This window comes from Dermacentor silvarum, chromosome 3, assembly GCF_013339745.2.
Source record: "Dermacentor silvarum isolate Dsil-2018 chromosome 3, BIME_Dsil_1.4, whole genome shotgun sequence".
In the NCBI taxonomy this organism is placed as follows: Eukaryota; Metazoa; Arthropoda; class Arachnida; order Ixodida; family Ixodidae; genus Dermacentor; species Dermacentor silvarum.
In genome coordinates, this window is record NC_051156.1 from 149,214,266 (window position 1) to 149,230,451 (window position 16,186).

The 16,186-nt window shown below is 47.3% G+C and overlaps 1 protein-coding gene across 2 annotated transcripts in view; it reads left to right on the top strand.

The window, feature by feature from the left end:
- The first annotated feature begins 2,305 nt into the window (after window positions 1-2,305).
- LOC119445903 (T-box transcription factor TBX2-like) overlaps window positions 2,306-16,186 on the top strand; it is a 60,198-nt gene continuing 46,317 nt past the window's right edge. The window contains exon 1 of one of the 2 annotated variants that reach the window (XM_037710202.2): window positions 2,306-3,036. In XM_037710202.2, the coding sequence (XP_037566130.1) occupies window positions 2,606-3,036 (431 nt within the window). In that variant the 5' untranslated portion in view covers window positions 2,306-2,605. The remainder of the gene's footprint in view (window positions 3,037-16,186) is intronic. The other variant, XM_037710201.2, reaches the window with a different exon arrangement.

Genomic DNA, 16,186 nt, shown 5'->3' on the forward strand with positions numbered 1-16,186 from the left:
TGTGCCCACAAGAGCAAGTTGCACGCGAAGCACAACGGTAGCGGAGAACACAGTCGGCGATCGTCGAAATTTGATCAGCGGCGAAACGCGTCGGCTTTTTTACATAAGTCATCGAAGGTTCCAGAGCAATCCCTGGTGCCCGCGTGTCTTCCAGAAAGTACTAGACAATTCGCGTCGCTCATACAAGCAGATTACATGAGCGTCGGTGACAACAGACGACAGATAGAAGCATCGATAACATTCGAGGCACGTCCTGTGCCGAGTGATAACGTTTAGCATTTGTTAACCGGTGAAAAGCGATCACCGGCGAAAGATAAACAAGTACACGTGTCACTATGTATGTATGTATGTATGTATGTATGTATGTATGTATGTATGTATGTATGTATGTATGTATGTATGTATGTATGTATGTATGTATGTATGTATGTATGTATGTAGTGTGAACGTGAACGGCAACCGAGAAATACGATTTCTCTTAGTCACAATGATATGAACCAACGGACAATAAAACGTTTCTACGTAACAAGTGTCATACAGGCCCACTCTTACAAATAACATCTAATTAGTACGCGAACTTTCGAGGCAACGTGACCTAACTTCATTGGAACGGCGTCTGAAGGGACATGCTATGTTTACATATTGATAAGAAATTATTGCCCACGGCTTTACTGAGCCGTAATCAGGCCCGAAGTGATAATCTTTTGTACATATATTTTATCAGCACCGCACTTTACACTAGTACTTCACACAAATATATATATATATATATATATATATAGACGTTTCGAAGCTCATCGGTGGCGCACTTCACAACGCACACCAGTTGAAATGTTTGGATGACGGTATCTGTTAGTGGCTATTGTTTGTGAAGTACACAGCGCCCACCATTGAACCAGATGCTCACACGAACAAAAAATTTCGCGCTGCGACTTGGAACGCACAGGTTTAAAGCGAAAGTTTAAAGCTCGCAGGCAGGCGAGCGTTAACTATTTCCACTTGAAACGGAGACGAGAACAGCGCTGATGTAGTTCGCGCCATGTGGGGTAGCTGACACGAGTACCCGACAGTCAGTCGCATGGAGTCTTCGAAGCTGCAGTCTCACGGCCTCTCGCAAAACATGTTTGTTCAAGCTACTCCTCCATCGTTTCCCTGTCCATTAGCCTCGACCCCACGCGGTGTGGTGGTGGTGGTGGCGCCTTTTCCCGCTATGTTCGGCGCCGCGGAAGTTAGCGGCCGTCTCCGCGGAAACGCCGGGTCAAAGGGAAAAGGGAAGCCGCTTAAGAGCTCTGGCGGGGCGAAGACCCCGAGGTCTTCTCACGGAGCGGGGACAGCAGTGGACAATGCCGACGATTTCCAAACAATTAGAGATAGCGGGTGCCCGAGAAAAGCACCGCCGCCGGGGACGAGATGCCTACCGAGGAAAGGGGTCTCAGTCCCCCAAAGACAGGCCGCCATCAGCCGGATCTGCGGGGACCCGCCGGCCGGCCACCCCCGCTGACTAATGCCTTTAAAGCGAGTCCGACTCTATTGCGGTGTCAAGTGGCCCGTGTGTGTCTCGCTGTCAATGCAGCCACCCGAAGGGTCCGGTCACTTCATCTTCTGGCGAACGAACGAACGCACACCACTCTTGTGCCGGACTCGACGGAGAGGAGGACGAGCAGCAGCAGCCGGAGGAGGAGAAGGACAGCCCGTCATCCGACGGGGGCTGGGGAACGGCACCGCTGTTCGGGCGGCAACCGCCCTTCGCCCCCCCTTTTTTTTTTCTCGGGAAGCGCGGGCGGAGGGAGAGGAAGAAGCGGCTCGGCGGCAACACCGTCGCAGCAGCGCGCACGGCTTCGACGGCGTCGACCGGCGGCGCCGACTCTCGCGCCTCCCGCGGAGGCGCCGGAAGGTGGCGCCAGCTGGCGGCGCCGGGGCGCGGCGCCCAGCGCGCTCCCATTGGCCGGCCGCGCGCATCTCATTAGGCGCGAGCAGCGAGGCGCGGCCCCTCCCGGCACCCCCCACCCCCTCCCCTTGCCACGGCGGGCAGGGCGCGAGATTCTCACCATTCTCGCCGCCCTCCTCGCCTCGAAGCCGCCTTCCTCTCTCTCCTCGCTGCTGCTGCTGCGGGCTCGCTGCGAGCGGGATCCCCCCACCACCGCCCGCCGCTGCAACAGCCGTCGCCCGGCAGCTCGGGCCAGTCTGCGGGCACTGTCCAAGCGACGCGGGTCGGTCGACGATCCCGGCGGCAAGCCAGCGCGCGATCCGTGATTCTTTTTCTCCTCCGGCGTCGTCGGCTTGCGAGAGGTCTGGCGCCTAGAGCTTGGCGGTTCTGCTGCTGCTGCTGCCGCCCCGGGTGCTGCCACCTCACCCTCACACCCCCCTCCCCCTCCTCCGGCCGAGAGAAGGAGGAGGCAAGCGATGGCGCTGCTGCCGGCCCCACGCCGCCGCCGCTGCTCCGGCCGCAGCAGCCGGCGCCGATGCTTCTGACGACACCCCGTGCGTGAGCGAGCGGCGATTGCCGTCGTCGCGGGCTGTACCGCCGTGTGCTTCTGACGCCGCCGCGTGTTTCAGCCGGAGAGTAGTAGTAGCAACGAGCGTGGTGCGTGCGCGACAACTCCCGATGCGGGTGGAGCCCGAACTTCAGCCCGGGCAGTGCATGGCCTTCACGCCGTTCCTGTTGCCCGGCGCCACGGCCAGTTCGAGCCCGCCGGCGCGGAGCCCGTCGGACTTCTCGATGCACTCGATACTGAGCCAGCAGCCGCCGTACCTGCCCCTGGGGCTGCCGCCGGTGTTCGGTGCCGCGCCTCAGCTGTTCCCGGGCGCCGGTCCCAAGCTCGTGGGGCCCCCCGTGCCCGCCGTCCCTCCGCTGGGCGCCCAGGCGCAGCTCACCCCCGAGGAACTGCTGGCGGCGCGCCACTTGCGGCCGCCGCCGGGCTTCGAGCCCGAAGACGACGGCGTCCAGGACGACCCCAAGGTGAACCTCGAGGGAAAGGACCTGTGGGGACGGTTCCACGAGCTGGGCACCGAGATGATCATCACCAAGTCGGGCAGGTGAGTTGAGTGGTGGCCTCCGCGCGAGGCGCGCTTTTTCTCGCTGTTGTCTCGTTTCCGTTGCTGCGCATGGCCGCCGGTGACTCCCAGTATACCGCTCGCTTGGGCGACTCTTGCGCGATAACAGTAGTGAAAAGTAACGAAAGCCGTTCCTCGAAGAGAATAGGAAAACGCGCGATAGTGCCTATAGTGCCTTTAGTTATTAGACCTCGTGAAAGCGCTGCATGGGATTCTTTGCGCGGTGACGAGTTTAAAGACCGCATACGAGACAGTATACCCGTCGCATTTTAGAATTGTGTACGTACAACAGACCTGTGAGTATCGGAAATGCTGGATGCGCAGGAGAGTTTGAGTGCACACGGTGTGTTTGTGAGAGGACGTGCACGTTCTTGACGACTGGTGAGCGCTATTTTGCCCTCCACTGCGTTGAATCTCATTCGTTGGTATATATAGGACAGCAAGAATCACGTATTCGTTTTATTCACCCCTCAAAGGTATACCCGCGGTATAGTGTCGAAAATTACGCTGACTGCTCCTGGCCTTGGACTCGGTGCTGCGACTCCAGGCTTCGGAGTTACGAGGAGTAGCCTCCCAATCGCGGTTCAGTCGACTGCAAGCGTTCGGTTGTTTTATATTTGCTGTATACGATGACACTCTCAGCTTCTCGGATGGTTAGTGCCGCGCATAGGATGCATATGAGCTTTGTGCGTGTGTTTCGAGTATACACTTATTAATCATCGACACGCGCACGCTTCAATAATGCGATAATACTCAGAAGCGTTCTTATATATCGGTGTACACACACCTTTGTTACCAAAGTACCCCGCGCACTGTTTTACTCCACTGGCGAGCGTTGTAATATATTTAGGTTTCACTTGGCATGTCATATATTTCGCTGCATGTATAGCGTTCTCGACAGCTCTCGATTAGCGAACATTTGTAGTCTTAATCAACGCATATATTGTTAGACGGTCTCGATCTCGCTGAAGTGTAAACGCTTGTATAAATATAGACTTTATTTGGTAGACACAGAAGTATAATAAGCTCATAGCAATTGTATATGTCCACGGGTCTTTTTAACTATATATATAACTGACATCGCGTAATCTTATGGATTTGTCCATCGATCATTCGAATGTGCAAATAAACGCTGCGTCGGGCTTCTTTGGTAAAAAAGAAAAAAAAAAGGGGGGGGGGGGGATCGGCGGCGAATAAAACTGCAAACATTCAAATGTCGCACTATATATGCCGTGCTTTGCACCATCGCGCCGTTCAACACCGCCAATTGAAAATTGTATATAGAACAAAAGTGCAAGGCGACACTCGAAGACGATATAATCGCGCTTTATATATGGAGCGCCTCTCGTATATGGCGATCGCAGTGTATACATATATATACATCGGGTCTACATCTGGTTACCCCTCCTTAAAATAAATTTCCATTACCTCTATCGCTGTACGGATCGCAGCACTTCGTGTAGTTCACGTTGACCAGAAACGCTTAACCTTTAATTAGAGTCATTTTACCACGTTGGCCATGGGTCTTCTTTCGTCAACAGGCGCAGAATTCACAAAACTCTTCGCTCGTGAGGGATATTACGGCTGCCTTCGCTATAATCATATATTCGCTATTGATACTGGATATCGTTACGCACACATATATATGTATATATATGCATTGTTTTTACGAACTTATCTCGCACAAGAACTATATTTCGTGAATACGTGCTATAAGATGCGCTGCTAAACCATGCAGGCGGCCCTGTATAGCAGATATCGAAGAATTTAGACTTCGAGCCGTTTAATTGCACCGACCTGTGCATTCGTTATACGTTCTTATCATGAATTACCTGCTGAAATACATACTGAATTGGCGCTCAAGTGCGTCTCACGCGTGGGGCATTGCTGCTGCTTTAAAGTCTTTATACACGTGTCGTCACTTTAATTCGGGCAGATGACAGTTTGCTTCGCGTGTGTATATATGCTTTTCCGCTTCTCCGCTGTATAGACTTGTATTCGCTGCAAGGCCATCGCGATTATACTGCATTTCTGCAAACTGACATTATACGAACGTACGTATACAGTCATTCATTATTAATTCCCCTGAAGTGCACGGTTATCATGTAATTGAGACTTTAATTACTGAGGTTCATTGTGCTTTAGCTCCGAATAACGTCCCCCCCCTGTTTTTGATGCATGGTTAACAACGAGACGATAAAGGCAGTATCTCTGGCGCATGTACTTATGCGCGTGATGACAAGCTAAAGAAAAGAATATCATGCTGAGCCTGCCGAAACTGTGTGCGTTTCTGCTTCGGCCAGCAAACGAATATCGCGCCCGTTGTTATTGGTCTATATATGTATATCAATGGGGCCTGTGCTACAAGGCGCGTTCCAAGGCTATTACGACACATACCAAAACGTGGGAATGCGAGTAACATTGTATATAGAATTGATACAAGTTCAGCAAAAAAACAATGGTATATCATGCAAGCAACACTTAACGCACTTTCGATTTTGATGCCCAGGTTCAGTGTTCTCTCACATTGTTGATCGTTCCGCATTTCTAACTCTGGTTCTGCTTTCAAGATGAACAATCATGTGCTATATACCTTGATTGGCCGACTGTCACTCATTGCATGCCTTTATATCACGAGTCGTTGCTGCTGTGAAACAACAGATCCTCTCAGAAAATATGCGCATACAAAACTTTACTGGAAGTATATATAAATATATAACTAACCATGGGACCTTACTGGATCAACACTCTATCCTACAATATAAGGAGTTTTAGAAACTCGGGCACCTAAAGTTAAGGAACGCGATCCGCCCGTAAGCCGTTCGGGTTTAGCGCAGAGCTATATATATATATACCGACGCAATTTTCTATAGGAATACAATGAACTTCATTCAGCGAAGTTTAGTGAACGCAGGAAGCCTGTCTCCCCCAGTTGTAAAACATTTGAATATGGTTGATTCGGTGTAGATGTCACGTCTGGCCTTATCGAATTATATATGGACGCGCTCATGCGAATCCACGTGACCCTCCACGTTAGAGTGTCGTGTGCTCAACATCATATGTCACCGCCAATGCTGAAGGCCTCTCATTATCTGAAGTACCACGTTATTTTGAACTAAGTGATTACAATCTCGCAAAACAATGCGCCTATATCTGCTCTGCATGTACCCCTTAATTATTGTACCATCAGCACAAATTTGATAATCAGGACAAACTGATCAGAACGCCTTTGTTAACTGCTCTGTAGTCGGTTTCTAAGGTATGGAGCAGTAGTCCCAAGCGTATATACGATTTGTAGAATGAATTAAGCTATGCTGTTACGAATTTATATGCGGTAGTACATTTCATTGCACATTGCCTTCAATCATTTTCAGCATTACACATACATCGGAAGCGGTTTTGTAAAATATTGATCCCGAATATAAAAACAGATGTCCGCCGATCGAACTGAATATGAAAGTGGTTTAATCATATTCTCGCAGTCAGCTTTTGTGAAAATTGCCACAAACCACGAAAGCTGTGAGGTGCGCATTTCGGATAACTAACACCAGACGACACGAAAGTGCCGGACGAAGCATCAACGTACCAACCAACCTCTCGACGTTAAATTTTCAGTCTGCATTTAAGGGGCGAAGAAAAATTGTTTGCCGTTAAAAAAAATTAAAATAAATAAAGCACGAAGAGAGACTTATGCTTTCTTCACGTACGCGGAAACGCTGCTTTCGGCGTCTAAAAACCGTGGCGTTAAAAAAAAGAAAGAAGCGTTTTCGCGTTCGTAAAATACCATGGTAGAGTAATAAGAGCCGACTTGGAAAAGCGATTATGTCCCTCGCGCTATCTATACGCTATCTATGTGGCGTCTGAGAAGGATATAGCATCGACAAACACAGACGTCGCGCGCCAGCGTCTTGCGCCATATCTATACTCTTTGCTGCGTCGAGAAGAAGCGCTCTTATTCCTTGGTCTGTCCGAAGCAATTAGAAACGGCACTGTTTTTGTTTTGTTTTTTCTTATCGGGAAGGAGGACCGGGGGTAGAAGTAATGTCTGCGATTGTGCGTGTGATGTGGAGGAGGCATAAAGTTGGAAAGGGGAGTTGGTGGAGGAGAGGTCTTTGGAAGGTGTGGATGGGGGGGCTTTGTGGAGCGAGTCGCTAATGCAAGTCTTGTGTTTCGGACGCGCTTCGCCGCGCGCCAAATGACGCCCGTGTGAACGACTGCTGGCCGCACGAATAACGCTCTATCACGCACGTGCGCGCGCATGCGTACTCGGTATGCGCGTTTCGGTGTAGTTTTCGTGCACGTTTGTTTTTCTAACCGCGCGCGCCGTGTGCCTGCATATATACGTGCAATGCTGAACTGCAAAATCACTGCAGGAAGTCTTGATATCGTCTGATATCTATGGAACGGTGTGAATGCCTACACGTGAGCAGCAGCTCAGCATGCTATTTTATGAGCTTTTTAGTTTGTGTGCTGTTTTTGTTTGTTTTGTTTCTTTGATCAAGTTGTATATAAATCCAACAAACGAACATTTGGGGAAAAGAGGACAATGTTCTGTTTGGAATGGCTGCCACGCCGTACTTGTTGATCTGTCCATCTCTCGATGCTATGAAAAGCTTTTAATTTGGCACGTATAGGGCGTATATAACTTTCTTCCTTGTTTGGAGACTTTGGCGTGATGTTTAGCCGAGAACGCAGTAGGACTAAACTAAAGTTTGCTTCACCGGTGAACTGCCTATTCCTGCCCTGTTTCTCAGTCATGAAGAATTGCGCTTTGATAACGTCAGTGGAAACGCGGTCGTTGCCTCTCAAAAATTTTAATTAGACAATCTATAAGAAAGTTTGCAAACGTACTCCTGTGAAGTCTATAGATTGTCGACGGATATGTCTTACAATGTGGAGTTTTCGCCCTAAACCTTTTGTTTGTATTTTGTCTGTAGACTTACGGCAAGAAAAAACTGGAATAAAGTTCAGCAGTGTAAGGACTACAATAGGCCAAAGAAAATAAACGTGTTATTTGACCATCGCGTATATGCTGCGCATAGGCTTCATATGACTAGACTGTACGACAAACCTACACAACAAACTGACTTTTAATAAGTCTATGAAGAATCTCCTGATTTTAAAAAAAAATTCGCTTTGATAAGAGTTAACTTTTCGTTTCCTTCGGTTCTACATCTCCACGTGACGTGATTGAGCTTTGACGGACGAATGCAGAGACAGAAAGAAAAAAAAACGAAGAAAAAAAAAACGACACTTGTTAGGCACCGCAGAATATCCAAATTTATTGCTCTATAAAAAATAGGACTCTCGTTCTGGTTACTTGTGGCATGGTGTACACGCGCTGTCGCGATAAGATAAGTACATCGATGTCCCGGGGAATCGGCAAGCTGTGTGCTTCTGCAGATTGCTTTACATGTCCATGACTCCGCAACCGCATATAGTTAGCTGTTCCTTATATGTATAAAAACGACTCTGCGACCTGATACTCATCCATGTTGGAAGTGCGCCCTCATATTTGCATTCAGCAGCACCGCATGAAAGTTACACAGCAGTCTTTCCAGTTCTACGAAATATTTATATATCCTTTTTTTATAGAATAGGACTTTTTTGTTCCGTAGTTTACTTATGGGCGGTATACGGTCTTGTAGTTGGAAGCACCTCGAAGGACATTTGACACAGCTGTAAACAAAATGTCTGTAGTTCCTTTATAAATGTTTTTAGTCAGCAATTAATCGGAACGCCACCCGCATATGCGACTTAGCACACAATAATCTCGCAACGATAAATACGACGACAGCAGTCGCCATGATTGTCCGTGTCCTGTACCCATGGCGTCATTTCTTTTCTATTCATTAATAAGTTCTGTATTGCAAAGCAGGGAAGCAGCGAAATAGAAACCGGAGGCTGAATTCACTATTATATTTGTTTCTGCGTGCTGCTTGCTATTGGCAGGCCGCTTTTGATATTATAAATCGATTGGTCGGGAATGTGTTCTGCTAGAAACTATCGCAAGAACCTTGTGAATATATACAGTCCCAGAACTGTAAATATTGCTTCAAGTGTGTCACACGTGAATAGCGAACATATACATACACATTCAATGTGAAATACAAGAAAGGACAACAAACATCAAACCAGAAGGAATTCGGTTTCAATAAGTGACATAAAATTCCTCTATTAAAAAGACGAAGGCAGTCGCTTCATTAGGCATCGCGTTGCAGAGTAAGTTGCGCGGCAGAGCGTGCGCAAAGACGTTACGCGTAGCTTGCACTGCATGCAGCCGGCGCCCTCGTTTAAGAACTTATAAGCAAGCTGACGATGATGATGAAGCAATTTAGTTAAGTGCACTATAAATATATTCAATCAGCGTAAGGTCTCACACATCAATTAAAGAAATTCGTGCTTACTTTTTATTTCCATACCGTGAGATATTGGACACTACTTTGTTGCTTCCTTTATACGTTTCAATCCTCCCTTTTATTATTATTATTATTATTATTACTATTATTATTATTATTATTATTACTATTATTATTATTATTATTATTATTATTATTATTATTATTATTATTATTATTATTATTATTATTATTATTATTATTATCTGTGTTCGTGGAGATCGTATACTATCATAGTGCCTACAGATGGCCTGTCTACCCCTCTTGACAGATGTGCGCCAGACGGCATACGCAGCATCGGCAGAGTGATTTGAGAAGTAGAATATCTGACTGGCAGCCCTCGCCCAACCGTTTGTGTATGCGCTATATATGCATGCATGTGCTCTGTTTCTCGATGCTCTGTGCAACAAAACAGCATACTGCATATGCAACACAACAGTAACTTAAGCGAAAGAGTATTCGTAAGTAAAACCCGGCTTATTTAATAAACATATATCTAAAATGGATTAAGTGAATGCCCTGAGTGGCGTTTATACATGATCTCGCGCCTTTTCACGATGTTGCAGTTGTTCGTTCTATAATCGCCTCCAATGTCCCTTGTCTCGCTTCTGCGCTATATTATACTCGTTCGTCGTGTATAACGGCACGCATGCAGTCTGCTCTGGGGAGGAATATTTATTTTCATAAATGCTGCTGGCGCGCTCGCTGGCTACCTAATGCGGGTCAACGCTTTCCGTCATGCAACGCATGCGAAGGTCCACTGCACTCGTAAACAACTATAGAAATAACACTATATATATATATATATATATATATATATATATATATATATATATATATATATATATATATATATACTCGCACTCTTTGTACAATAGCAGCGCGCTTATAGTTATCGCAGTCTCATGCTCGCCGGTGCTTCGTTCCAAAAAAACGTTAACGTTCTACGCCCTATGCATTGTTGACGCTATATCTCCCTTTATCATTTCCTTATAGTTAGGCTCGCGTACCTGAAATAAAAAAAGAAAGAAAGAAAAAGACGAGAAAAGCGATAGAGAAGCAATCTGCAGCTTTCCCGTTCCCTTCGGTGCACACAGATGTATATGCGTGGCTACAGAGTAAATGCACTGCCTGCGGAGTGTCTAAGTACAGCGATTGCTCGACACAGCTCGTTCGAGAACGCGTGCAGTTTTTTTTTAATTTTCCTGTTGATATTTCTCGTTCTCGATTCGCCCACGTCGTTGTCAGAACGCCCGCTCGTACACGTGCAACCCATCTCTGTGCATATACGCGCATTGCACGTGCTCCCTGGCGTAGAAAATTGGTCCTCGTTGCGCTCTCTGTCGTCACCTCCTCTCTTTCTTTCTTTCTTTCTTTCTTTCTTTCTTTCTTTCTTTCTTTCTTTCTTTCTCTCTCTCTCTCTGTTTGTGAACACAGCATGCCTCGAATATGTATACACTAATCCATGATACGAGTTGCTGCTCGTATATGTGAGCGGGATGCGTATAGCACAGATATATAGGGAAAGACGTCTTACAGTTTCCTTCTTTCTTGTGACATTTCTTGATAGGCTGAAAACGAGGAAGTGCCGCCGGCACGAGCACGTATATATGTACACTGTATGTACACACGGTGTACGTGCGCATGCGCGCGCCCGGTGTAGGCAAAACGCTAAGTCTATAGTATAGCGTGTTCGTTCGTGCGTACGTTCTTGCGCTTTGCGCCCTGTATATATGCCGACAGGAGGAGGAGGAGAGGTGGTGGAATGTGAACGCGTGTGAGTGTTCGTGAGATAGTTCGCCGAGGGTGAGCTCGCATCTCTCTCCAGCAGCGGCAACACGCTCCCATGGAGCTGACAGATTGGCGCAGCGTGCGTGATCATTGATCGGAGTGTCTTCTTCTTCGACAAAAGAAAAAAAAAAAAACTTCTATCTATCGCTCCCGTGCGTGAGCCATCGAGCGTGCTCGAGTGACAGGCGAGATAGAGATAGACGCGTCAGCTGTAACCCCTCAATGCATGCTGTGTGCTGCAGCCTCGATATATACACACACACGCTAGCTGATCCATCACGGCTTCGAAGTTTCGCATCATCTTCCGGCGGCTGCAGGAATCGGCGTTGTCTGTATGTGTGCGTGCGCGTGTGTCAGTGGCGAGGCGGTAGAAAGAATCATGTTTCGACAGGGGAGAGAAAAAAAAATAATGACGCTTCAAAAGTCGACAGCACATGCACATTCCCATGGTATATAGTATGCGCCTATATATATATATATATATATATATATATATATATATATATATATACAGCACTGTAAAATCAAAGCAACCTTTTGAAGTCGTCTGATATGCGGCGTAGTAGCGTTGTGATTGTAATAGTTCGTGGCTCGCCCCTGGGTGTCCTATTGGTGCATGGTACGTTTCTGAGCGGAGAGTTCAATTTTTTCTTAGCTATGCCTGCTGTAATAAGAGATACTAATAGATGAATAAGAGAATATATGCATTTTTTATGGGGTGCTGTATATAGACCACACTGTAAGCCACAAGTTGGCCGTCTCCCATACGTCTTGCGGTATATTATATAGACGCATGCATGCAGTGGTAAATCGCAGAGTTTCACATAATACAGATTTTTGTTCGCTTTAGATGTCAATAGATGCAGTTTACACAATGGTGATGTCGCTTTTCATTGCTGAGTTAGAGTGGTGGACTTGATACTCGAGATTTATTAACCTTTGGGATTTTGAAGAGTGTTTCTAAGGAATACTGACGGCCTAAATCAGGCACCTACTTCTTACAGTAGCAATATTTAAACATTGTTCTTTTCAGTGCAACAATTAAGGCTAATCGAATTGGGCGAGGTTGATGAAGGGCAAATTGATTTCACAGTTCACATGTACTTAACGAGGAGCTGGTGAACTAAAGCTTCCCCTTAATCACTTAGTGAACAGCGTTCCGCATTGCGGCGTGAGATTTGGAAGTCTTGCCATTCCTCATTGAGAACGTTCGCTTATACAGTTCTTACCTATAGCTCGTACGCAGTGACCATTAGGAAATGCACCGGCTGATTAGGAATTCAAGGCCATATTTTGTCCTTGTTCTTGCACTTTAACAACGGGGAAGATTCAAGGGGGAAGATTCGTCCTGAGGAGAGCTAATTCGGAAACTATATAAAGAAATGTCACGCAAAAGTCATAGTTCACTGTAGTATGATCTGAACCCTTAAATTTGAAAAAAAAGTGTGTAAAGTGTTTTACAATGTTCAGCCGCAACATCTACTTGAGTGTCAATTGTTCTTACCCCTATTTAATTGACACACCGTGTCCACAAATGCACAACGCGCACTATGCATACATCAAGACTAGTTGCCAACGCTACCGGCTATAAGCTTTTCTCGATCACGTGTCGTCTGCAGATGGTGTTGACGCTTGCTTTTTCGCCTGATCGAAGCATCGCGAGTCCGATTCGCTGATCCACTGTGTTGCTATAGTTGCTTTCGGACGTCAGCGAAAACGCAGTGCACATCTCACTATATAGCCACTGGTCTCACGGTGAGATGCGCCTAATGCTCGCTGGTTTGCTTAATCGGGCTGTATCTGTATGATACGTGTATACGCACAATGGAGTCGCTGTATCATGACATGAAACAAAAATAAACGAGAAATGAAAACAACAGCGACTAGGATGGATAGAGAATAAAGAAGGCGAGCAAAAGGAAAGAACGGATTTCACCGATGACGCCAGAAAGCCATGTGGGGCTTGAATGCACGGATTGCTGTGAATAAAGTACATCGCGGTTCGGGAGAGGCATCAGAAGACGCTTTTGAGGTGATGCGGAACACGGAGATATACTTTCCGAACATGCGTGCAGCATTCGCGGGGGAAATAATTGTTTGCAGAAAAAAAAAAGAAAAGAAAGACAGGAGTATAGCGTACAAAAACACCACGTGGCCGAGGAAAAAAGTGGAAGTAGCGTGTACTCACCTCAGCAAGAAATAAAGGAATAAATCAAAAGGAAACGCGCGAACACCACTGTTCGACGAGGCTCAGTGGCCGCACACCGATTACACGCTGCGCGCCAGGCACTTTATACAGAGCAAGCACCCTTAGGTATTGTTACGGACACTTAGGGGGATGCGCAGCGAAGAGAATGGATGCCGAGTAGCAGACGACAGACAGAAGTTACGTCTGCTCGCCGGGTCTGGAGACGGCGATCAGCTATATAGGCGTCTACCGTATACGTCTACGACATAAAAAGAAAGAATGGGAGCTAGACCACTGTAAATGACAGGTCCTGGCGCATCGACACCACACATTTGGACGCAGGTGGCACCAGACGGCGCCTTCCTCGTGAATGCGTGCACGCGTACACACAGCCGGGCGCATAGTTTTGCGGACAGCATTACTCCGCTTCGCGTCACGGTGCAAATCACACACAGCTTTTTGGTGCGGGCATCGTAATCTCTTAAGATGGGAAGGGGGGTCGGAGAGAAGGATGTTATGTAGGCGATAGAGAGAGGTTGATATACGTATGCGCGGAAGCCGGGAAGCAAATGGTGTGTGGTGACGATAGCGATGACTGCAGGTTCGTGGAGCGGAGGGCGCTAGGAGCGCTGTTTGTGTATGTATTAAATAACAGGAGAGGCATAAAGAAGCAGCTATCAAGACGCAGATTTAGGATGCAAATTGCGCTTTTCGCCGTCGCAGACGAGACCTATAGCTCGTCAGCGTGGTTTCTGTGTATAGGGAGCGCGCGTGATCACGTGAACGTTCCGGGCTGTTGGGTCTCTCGGAGTCTGCTTGATCTCGTTGGTCTTTTTTGTTCGCTTGTTTTGGTATTGTTGCTAGGTGTTGTTGTCTTTTTCTTGCCTTCTTTTTCTTCTTTTTTGGACAGTTTATTTCCTTGCATGGTTGGTCGTCAGGCATGCTATACGCTCGGTTGAACCCGATATCGAGACTTCCCCACCGAGACGGTCTCTCTTTACGCTGTATGCAAACTGGCGTGTCCGTTTGCACTGATGCATGGCTGGGAAGCGTGAAGTAGCACATTGTATACGCTGACTCCATTCTGCTGCTAATTGCGCCCAGCGCTATCGGAGCTTCGACGTATTTGCGCCCTGCGATAAGACACAAAGAAGGAAAATGAGCCACTGCATCGATTTGCCTCACGGGCTGTCATTAAAAGTTTCTGGTTACGTAAAGTCATCTCAGAACACTGCAACGCTTTGTAGCAAATTTTTTGTTTTCGCGTATGGTTTCTTGTCCGATGAAAATGCCACCGCTTGCGAGGTGTTTCTAGTGTAGAGTTATACCTTGCGTGAGGCTCAGCAAATGGCTTATTGGTGGACCCTGATCTTGGCTTCTACAATGCTACGCGAAACTAATGAATCTGAGGACCAGAGAAAGCGTGGATACGTTACAATGAAACTGCCAGGAGGATTTGAGAATCAATTCTATCTCATGCATTTCTTTCCGTCTTTCTCAGTATGCAGTGAAGAGTTAAATTAGAAAGGAGGCATGAACGTGTGATTCGATGGGTGTTTACATCTGTTTCACACCGCGCAATTTACAAAGCAAGCTCAAGAAAGTCTTGGAAAAGCTAGTGAGCTTTAGACATGTCTCGAGCACGGATGCAAAGAGCGGATGGCTTCGAGCCTCTGAGTGTCTGACGTTGAAATCAATCGTCTGTAGCTGGCCATTGTACTTGATTCCAATTCCTGGAGCTTTCGCAATAACAAACCGGCTGTATTGTAAACGCGTTGTTTAAAGCGTTTCTTTCGACGCGATATACAAGGGTTGCGCTCAGTTTATCGTTAGCTCGTCGTGATTAAAGTCTGAACTGATTTTAGAGCTAACTATTTTTACAAGATTGCTATACGGCAGAAGCAAGTGTGCGATCAAGGAAGCCTATTGTACTTTTAAGTATTCTGCGTGACCCAAACGACCGCTAAATAAATTAGAGATTACAGTTATCAGGATTCCTGGTTGTCTCTTAAGATGAAGCCAGGAGGCTGTATCAGAAAAGTATACCTCGGCGCAGTGCGATCCGCAGAGGAGCGAGCCCTCATCTGCGCATGCGTCGTGGTGGCTCCGCGCAAGGAGCACATCGCGTATCGCTGAACCACTCAAATGTTTCATGCTTGCACGTACAGCATTGCATGCAAGAGTGCGCCCGCGTAATACTGAGAAGCTACAGGAGCGCCATCGTGAGCACGCATACATCTATATAGGCCTGGGCAGCGCATGCACTTGGGCGCCTCTGTATCTATATGGCTTCTGTGGGAATTCAACCAAGAGTGCTAGGGTCGAAAATGAGAGAGAGAGAGAGAGAGAGAGAGAGAGAGAGAGAGCACACAGTCGTCACGAAAGCCTTGAAAAGCCTTCCTTCTAAAGGAAACCGTGGTTATAGAATCGCGCAACGGAAGCATGCAAGCCAGCGCAAGACAAACAACTATACAGCCCCTCAAAAGGAAGAAGGATAATGAACATACACGCGCGGTTTCAGGTTTCACACTCTTCCTCTTCTTCTTCTCAGCTTCGCCGCCTATAGTGCGCCTCGCGTTCGTTTAAGCGCACCACCGACGACGCCGTGAGATGAATTTTGAGCGACTCCGATCCCGTGATGTTGCGCACTGTGTACGCGCTATGCACCGGGGGCGGTCATGCGTGCGTGAGCAAGACACGCAACCACGAAGCCCGCGTTTCACCTAGCTTCCTCTTCCCAGACGAAAGCATCGCT